The sequence below is a fragment of the Amaranthus tricolor genome, chromosome 14 (assembly GCF_026212465.1).
Source record: "Amaranthus tricolor cultivar Red isolate AtriRed21 chromosome 14, ASM2621246v1, whole genome shotgun sequence".
Taxonomy (NCBI): Eukaryota; Viridiplantae; Streptophyta; class Magnoliopsida; order Caryophyllales; family Amaranthaceae; genus Amaranthus; species Amaranthus tricolor.
Window position 1 is genome coordinate 20,348,253 of NC_080060.1, and position 9,353 is coordinate 20,357,605.

Consider the following 9,353-nt stretch of genomic DNA (forward strand, 5'->3'; position numbering starts at 1 on the left):
TAGAGTTTTTGAAACATTTGGAACATTTGTTCCATTGATATTGACTGGGTTTGATTAATTTTTTCCGATGAGTCTGCCATCGAAATAGGGGTTTAGGTAGATGATGAGAACCGAAAAAGGTCGGATCCCAGATTTGAACCTTACGGCTTTGATACCATGAAACGATAAATAATGTGGAATTTAAGAGTAAGACAGAAAATTAGGGCGTAGAATACTGTTTTTGTATGGATTATGCTAGGCTAATTACATCTCAACATATACATGGACAATTGCTAGTAAATAAGGAAATAAAAATAATTACACAATATTAACAAATAATTTAGAGAATATTTTATTCCCTAAATCAAGCACTTTTCTACAGCACATTCCCAACATCTATTGTCGAGTTTCTTTGCTTTCCTAAGTAAAATATTTTGGTTTACGGTTTTTTTTTACCACTTGTGGATGTATAATCCTTATCATGTTCAATCATGTCTACCATGGGTGTAATAGGATTAGAGTTAAGTTTCTTGTCTTGTTCATGAATGTCCACATTTATAAGGAGATAGTTCGCCGATCGAGTAGGATTTGTTTCTCCTTTTTAAGTTTAAAAGAACATTGAACTTCTGTTCACACAGAGCAAAATTTCTCATTTATGATAGAAACTACAAATATTTCATTTATATTAATTTGGTGTTGCTTTAAATTTATAAATATCGTTTTGTTATGATTTGATTGAAAATTAAAGTAACTATTATTCAGTAGTTAGTTATTTTAGTAAGTTATTAGTAGCAGTGGGTTAGTGATTATTTAACTTTCCACATTTGGCACTAAGTTAATGGCTTAATTTTAACAAATTTAGTTATTTGCATCTCTATTTAAATCCCTTTGTAACTTTTCATTATTATATGAAAAAATAAGAAAATATAATGTAGTAGTTTTACGTTTATCACTCAACCATACTTTCTTCCTTTAATTTTTTCTCAACTTAGTCTCATCAGAGCTAGGTTGATCCAAGATTGTGACATAAAAGTAAAGAAGGGAAAAGAGATTAAAATGCTTTATGAATAGGTGGTGGGTGAGAAGTGCATAAAAAATATAAAAAGGGTAAAAGTTGGTGATAAGTGCATCAACAAAGGCGAAGGTTGACGAGGAGTGCATCAAAGAAAGAAAAAAAATGATTATGAGAAAGAAACAATGACACAAGTTCTCATAGAAGAAAAATTGTTTTAGAAATTTGGGTGATAATGTGCACCATAGAAAAAAGTGTTATAAAGAATCTATAGGTGGTGATAATGTGCATCAACATAATTATGAGGATAATGAGATGTGCATCAACATAATTATGAAGATGATGAGATGTGAATCAATGAAGAATGGAGAGAAGTGCTCCAATGATGATTGGTGATAATGTACATTGATAAAGTGTAATTATAATGACGAGAAATGTGTTGTTATATGAAGAGAAGTGGTTCACAAATAATGGAGATAGGTGCTCCATAAAAATGATGAAGAAAATTTTGATTAAGGGGAGTGTTGAAATTTGATTCAAAATTGAAATGACTATTATGTAAGAGTTAGCTATTTTAGTAAATTATTAGTAGTGACGGGTTAGTGGGTTATTTAACTCCCCACATTTGGAACTATGTTAGTGTACAAATTTTAGCAAACTTAGTTATTTACATATCTATTTAAATTCCTTTGTAACTTTTCATTAATATAAGAAAAAATAAGAAAATATAATGTAGTATTTTCACATTTATCACTCTACCATATTTTCTTTCTTTAATTCTTTTCTAACATAGCGGTATTAGAGCCAAATTGATCCGAACTTATGAGATAAAAGTAAAGAAGGGAATAGATATTGAAGTGCTCTATGAATAGCTAGTAGGTGAGAAATACATAAAAAAATTATATATATATATATATATATATATATATATATATATATATATATATATATATATATATATATATATATATATGTGTGTGTGTGTGTGTGTGTGTGTGTGTGTGTGTATGTGTGTGTGTGTGTGTGTGTGTGTGTGTGTATAAATATATATATATATATATATATATATACATACACAGAAGCACAAGTAGTGTTCCTGGAAACAATCCCCTCCAGAGAGGAAGTAAAAAAGGCAGTTTGGGCATGCGGGATCGATAAGGCTCCAGGGTTCGATAGGTACAACTTCAAATTCATCAGGGAAATGTGGGAAGTAATCAAGGATGAAATCTACGAGTCTGTCATGGAGTTCTTTATCGCAGGACACTCGGTGAGGCATTTGAACGTCACTTGGGTGACTTTGATCCCAAAGGTAGAAAACCCCACATCCATTGAAGATTACATGCCAATCAGTATGGTAGGTGCTCTCTACAAAATCATTGCCAAAATCCTCTCATCCCGACTCAAGGAAGTCATTGCTCCTCTGATTGATGAATCCTAAAGTGCTTTTGTGATGAATAGACAGACTCTAGATGGAGTGTTGATTGTAAACGAGTCCTTAAGATGGTTGAATAAAAAAAAGAAAATTCCTGGAACCTTGATTAAACTTGATTTCCAAAAGGCATATGACTCAGTGAACTGGTCTTTTTTGGAACTCGTTATGGAGAAGTTAGGTTTTGGGCGGAAATGGATAAGATGGATTATGAACTGCGTTAGTACTGCCTCAATGTCAATTCTTCTGAATGGCTCACCCCTGCAACCGTTCAAAATGGAAAAGGGCCTGAGACAAGGAGACCCCCTATCACCGTACCTCTTTATCCTTGTCAGCGAAGCCCTAGTCTACATCTTGAAAAAAGCACATGACATGAACCTGATTGAGGCTGTTTGTATAGGAAAGGCAAAGGTAAGTTTGAAACACCTTCAATTTGCGTATGATACTCTTATCTTTGCTCCAAAATATTTCACGTGCATTACGAATTATTTTAGAATCCTAGATGTCTTTGCTATGATGTTTGGTTTGAGTCTTAATTACAGCAAGTCTAGTTTTATATCTTGGAATTTGGAGGATCATGCTTGGGCTAGTGATATTGCTAGAAGTGTTGGTTGCATCCATTCATGCCCTCCGTTTACATATCTAGGTTTCCCCCTTGGTGATCACATGAATAGATGCTCTGTTTGGAAACTAGTTGTGAAAAAAATAGAAAGTAGACTAGCATCGTGGAAAACAAAACTCTTATCTAGAGCCCGGAGACTAACCCTCATTAAAAGCGTACTAAATAGCCTTCCTATTTATTACATGAGTATGTTCAAAATGTCGAAAGGCATTGCATTGAAAATAGTGAAACTACAGAGAAGGTTTTTCTGGGGTAGGACGAACGGTGAAAGTATGGGATGTCCTATGGTCAAATGGTCAGATATAGAACTGTCGAGAGAGATGGGTGGTGTTAGGGTAGGTAATATTATGCATAAAAATCTAATCTTACTCTTCAAATGGTGGTCGCGATTCTCTGAATCTGATAACACTCTGTGGAAAAGAATTCTTCAATCGGTTCATGAGATTAAAGGGGTAAAAGCTTCGTCGGAGACGTTTAGGAGAGTTAGAGAAGGCACATGGTCTTATTTGCTGAACAACGATTCTGACACTTCCAGACTCAGAATGATTATTGAAGAAGGTATGCTCATAAGTGTAGGGATCGGGAACTCTGTTCAATTTTGGCACGACAGATGGTGTGAAGCAGGGATCTTAAAAAGAATATTCCCAAGACTCTTTACAATATCTCTTCAAAAGAACTCTCTCATAAGTCAGATGGGGGAATGGAATGAGATCTCGTGGGTTTGGAATCTTAAATGGCGTAGAGTTCTGTATGAATGGGAAAATGAAGAAGTACGTAGACTCAAAGAGATTATTGTACACAAAGGGCCGAACAAAGAAAGAAAAGATGGTGTATACTGGAAGCACTCTGGTAGTCTTTGTTACCCTACAAAGTGTATCACTGCGAAAATAAACGAAGTCTACACTCCCTTTCTACCCAGACCTATCGTCAACATTGTATGGCAAAAATTTATTCCCCCAAGAGCAAAATTGTCTGTATGGTTAGCAAATCTGGAGAAACTGAAAACTGGTGACTTCCTTGTGGAAAAGGGGATTATTAACCCTCAGGAAGCTGCATGCCCTTTCTGTAGCTTACAATTAGAATCAAACTCACACATTCTTTTTACTTGTAGATTTTCCTGGAGCGCTTGGATGGAAATACTAAAATGGTGGGGTCTCTCTACTGCCCTCCACAATCGGTATAATAAGTTCAGCATTCAATGGTTAGGCCTGGTGAAGAACCGGATGTGTCCGGATTTCTGGGCCCTCATCCTAGGCTGCGTTATACGGTCACTATGGTATGAAAGGAATCAAATAAAGTTCAAATTGAAGATCCCTAATTTTCACAACTTTGTTTACTCTCTGAAAATCAGGATAGGAATCTGGGCAAAGGAAATGCTGGGGTATAGGGGTTTTGCACTCCAGAATGTTATATATAATATAGACTCTATCGTTTTGCACGTGTAGTGCTTGAATGTAAAAGGAGAGAATAACAGACTTTTGAAGGTGTCTGTGCCGAAGTCTTATGTCTATAGTGATGGTGTGTAAGGTGATACAGTAGTAAAAACCTAAATCATTGGTGGTGTAGTGATACATTATGATTTTCCCTGTATGCATAGCCCACCCCTATGCTGTTCTGGGTGGACTGCACCGAGCCCCCCTTTTCCTATGGCTTTTTCCCCTCCCGGGGTTTTTTATGCCGGCTGGAAAGGTGTGTCCTGGGTCCAGTGTGTTTTCTGTTCTTCCTTGATATAGAATTCCGAATTCTCAATATATATATATATATATATATATATATATATATATATATATATATATATATATATATATATATATATATATATATATATATATATATATATATATATATATATATATATATATATATATATATATATATATATATATATATATATATATATATATATATATATATATATATATATATATATTTGTGTGTGTGTGTGTGTTTGTGTGTGTGAGTGTGTGTATATATATATATATATATATGGTAAAATTTGGTGAGAAAATGCATTAACAAAGGTGAAGGATGATGAGCAGTCAAAGAAAGGAAAAAAATTCAAGAAAGAAAGAAACAAGGACACAAGTGGTCATGGAAGAAAATTTATTCTAGAAATTATCATATGATATAATATTCTAATTCAACAACCACCTTTCCACGTGGCAGTCGGAGAATTAGAGTTGAAAAAATGTTTAATATCTTGCCACGTGTCATCCTTAGGCATAATTTTTTAAAAAGTCTAAATCTTTCTTAGGATGCTAAAGTACTTCTGATCATTATTAAGTATTATATTAAACACATTTTGCTTATAAATCTAAAACTTCCCTAGGAAGCTAAAATACTTATAGTTAATAAGTATTATATTAAACAAATTTCGTTTTTACACAAACCTGTAATGGATACTTTATCATCTTTTAAATTATCATATCATATAATACTATAAAAATGTTGGAAAATTTCAAGTGTCATTCTCTAAGGAGGCATCACAAATGGAAAATGGTTAATTAGTTTTAGTAATAGTATGATCAAAATCATAGAATACTATTAAAATATTGAAAAATCTAAGTGTCATACTCTAAGGAGGCATTATAAATAGAAACATATCTTTGGATGATAAATGACTAAATGGCATATTGATTAATTATTTATTTAGTAATAGTATGATCAAAATCATACAATACCATAAAAATGTTGGAAAATTTCAAGTGTCATCCTCTAAGGAGGCATCACAAAATGGAAAAATATATTTTGGATGATAAATGACTAAATGGCATAATGGTTAATTAGTTTTAGTAATAGTATGATAAAAATTATACAATACTATTAAAATATTAGAAAATTCTTAGTGTACTATCATCCTCTAAGGAGGCATTATAAATAGAAAAATATCTTTGGATGATAAATGACGAAATGGCATATTGATTAACTATTTATTTAGTAATAGTATGATCAAAATCATAATAAAATAAAATAAAATATATAACAATAATTAATTGAAATATATAACAATAGTTATACATCATACCATATATCATATATTACATTATACTAAAAAACTTTGAAAATTTCAAGTGTCACAACTAAAGAGAGTTTCCAAATGTAATTTATTTATTGGCTATAGAAAAATGACATGAAATTTGTTCTTGACCATTATCTCTACCATTAAAGTATCTTTGACTAGCATTTATTTATAGTTAAATTAAATAATTAAGAGATCATATCATATCATACATTATACCAAAAGCTTGGAATTTCCAAGTGTCACAACTAGAGAATTTGCAAATGAAACTTATTTATTAGCTAAAGATAATGACATAACATTTGATCTTGACCGATATTTCTACCATTAAAGTATCTTTTACAAGCGTTTATATAATTAAATTAGTAAATATATATTATAATATACGGCACAATATGTTGTTGTCAATTTTCAAAATTACAGAGTTAATTCATACATATAAATGTCAAATTGAGTGTTTCTACTGCATAATATCTCTGGCTTTTATTTTTAATATTATATGTTTACATATGTCGATGTTAAAAAACCGTGCATTGCATGGGTTTCTACACTAGTTTAGGTGATAATGTGCACCATAGAGAGCAGTGTTATAAAGAATCTATAGTTGTTGATAATGTGCATCAACATAATTATAAGGATGATGAGATGTGTATCAACATAATTATGAGAATGACGAGATATGCATCAATGAAGATTGGAGAGAAGTGCTCCATTGATGATTGTTTATAATGTGCATCGATAAAGTGTAATTGATGATGATGAGAAATGTGTTGCGATATGAAGAGAAGTGCTTCACAAATGTGTTAGTTTTTCCCTGGTTTAGTACCCCAGTGTGTTAGTTTTTCCCGAAGGTAGGACCCGAGAGGATCACTATGCCAGGAAGTAGAGAAAAGGTCCACTGATAGAAAGTTATTCAGTGATAGAAAGTTTATTCATTGAGCGAAAGTTATTTAATGATTGAAGGTTCATTTTTTGGTAGAAAACTTACACATTGATAGAACGTTTACTCATTGATAGAACATCTACTTATTGACAGAATAGTTTATACTAGTGAGAAGTGTGCCTAAGTTAAGTTACCTCAAGGGTATTACAGACTATGATCACTCTTACCTTAAGATAGACAAGCTCTATAAGGTCATGTGTTAGGTATTCTGTTAATGCCTTGGTCGAGTTGATACTATATGTGTTTTGCAAGAGTTTATGTTTGAAAGGAGGAGCATGAAGACCTACATTCTACCCAAGAACACATGGTTGGGGTTGGAAAGCACGTAATGAAATTAAGTAATGTAAGTGGCCGATAAACGGTTACTATCTGTGCTTGCGTCTTATGAAATCATCTTATGTTGTTTTATAATATAATGTTATCTAGTAGTTGGCCTTATTATATATGATGCTAGTTACTGACGTGTACGTGTTTGTGTTTATGTTTTATTGTTGATGACTTTCTATGATTGTTCTGGTATGACACATTTGCCTTTGGTCTAACGTCGAGCAGCGGGAGGATCATAGGCAGGCATAGCAAGTACTGGAGCTTCTTTTACATTGCATTGCATTGAGGGAGAGTGATGAGGGCGAAGCATAACCTGTGTCATACCGCTATCTTTCGATTTTGTAGCTCTTGATATCTTTTGTAAACTTTGGTTCTATGTGTTTTGTTATGAGGCCTGGTTTCCTCCCTCGTATATATGTATTTTTGCTGCATAGTTTATAACTCTGCATGGTTTTAAGGATTTAAGTCTTCTTAAACGCAAACGTCGACACTAGAACCACGATCCATGCTTGGCATGTTAATTTAAGAAGCCGGCGACGAATCATTCCGCCGTGGTGTGAGATTTTAAAGGCAATGATGTCGTAGATTAGTAAAATGTTTTATTGTGTTGATTGCTCTACCATATGTGCGATTTTTAGAAGAGATGCTGCCGAAATTTCCACTCACCCTTTTAAACTTAATGTTTAACGTTTATGTAAATTCTTTTCCTTTTCTTTTATGTAACACCCGAATTTCCTCTCGTCCTTTATGGTTTTGGTTTCGTTAAGGGGTCGGAAATTCTGGGGTGTTAGGATTGTCAATGTAGCAGTCATATGGTTGCGATAACGATCTTATAGTTAGAGGTAGTATTGTGATGGAAATTTTATGAAGTAGATTGGATATTGTGAAGTTAGTGTTGGTATCACAACTTTATCAAACTGGATGATACATGACTACTTTGCTATTGATATTGGAAATTGCGGTGATGTAGGTGTGTTCATCAGTTATTTTTCATCTTGCATTTTGTTTTGTATACATAAAATGTCATCTTTGTTGATCATCACTGTTACTATTGCCCTATTAGTACCAGTAGTACTGTCGTTATATATGAACATGATGCATTACTTTAGTCATATATGAGTTCGGGATCTTAATTAATAAAAAAATTCTATACTTTCAACATATCTAGTCGTATAGTAAGTGAATAACTTTCTATCAGTGGATCTTTTCTCTACTTCCTGGCATAGTGACCCTCTCGGGTTCTACCTTCGGGAAAAACTAACACACTGGGGTACTAAACCAGTGAAGAGGCCACCCTAATATATATATGTATACATATATATATATATATATATATATATATATATATATATATATATATATATATATATATATATATATATATATATATATATATATATATATATATATATATATATATGTATATATATATATATATGTATATGTATATATATATGTACATATATATATATATATATATGTATATGTATATATATATATATATATATGTATATATATATATATATATATATATATGTATATATATATATATATATATATATATATGTATATATATATATATATATATATATATATATATATATATATATATATATATATATATATATATATATATATATATACGTATATATATATATATATATATATATATATATATATATATATATATATATATATATATATATATATATATATATATATATATATATATATATATATATATATATATATATATATATATATATATATATATATATATATATATATATATATATATATATATATATATATATATATATATATATATATATATATATATATATATATATATATATATATGTATATATATATATATATATATATATATATATATATATATATATATATATATATATATATATATATATATATATATATATATATATATATATATATATATATATATATATATATATATATATATATATATATTATATATATATATATATATATATATATATA

At 30.7% G+C, this 9,353-nt stretch overlaps 1 protein-coding gene across 1 annotated transcript; it reads left to right on the forward strand.

Annotated features, from left to right (window-relative positions):
• The first annotated feature begins 1,415 nt into the window (after nt 1–1,415).
• On the forward strand, nt 1,416–6,790 carry LOC130799411 (uncharacterized). Its single transcript, XM_057662506.1, has 5 exons — nt 1,416–1,471; nt 2,108–2,345; nt 2,454–4,423; nt 4,640–4,731; nt 6,621–6,790. Exons 1-5 carry the CDS (start codon nt 1,416–1,418, stop codon nt 6,788–6,790), a joined length of 2,526 nt encoding a protein of 841 aa, XP_057518489.1.
• Nucleotides 6,791–9,353: the final 2,563 nt, after the last annotated feature.

What these genes read in the sequence shown, in the direction of transcription:
- LOC130799411 (XM_057662506.1), top strand. Translation starts at nt 1,416, where the DNA reads ATGACGAGAAATGTGTTGTTATATGAAGAGAAGTGGTTCACAAATAAT. An exon ending in TTCACAAATAATGGAGATAG is followed by an intron (nt 1,472 to 2,107) that starts GTGCTCCATAAA and finishes AATCCCCTCCAG; the next exon opens with AGAGGAAGTAAAAAAGGCAG. An exon ending in TGGGCAAAGGAAATGCTGGG is followed by an intron (nt 4,424 to 4,639) that starts GTATAGGGGTTT and finishes CTGTATGCATAG; the next exon opens with CCCACCCCTATGCTGTTCTG.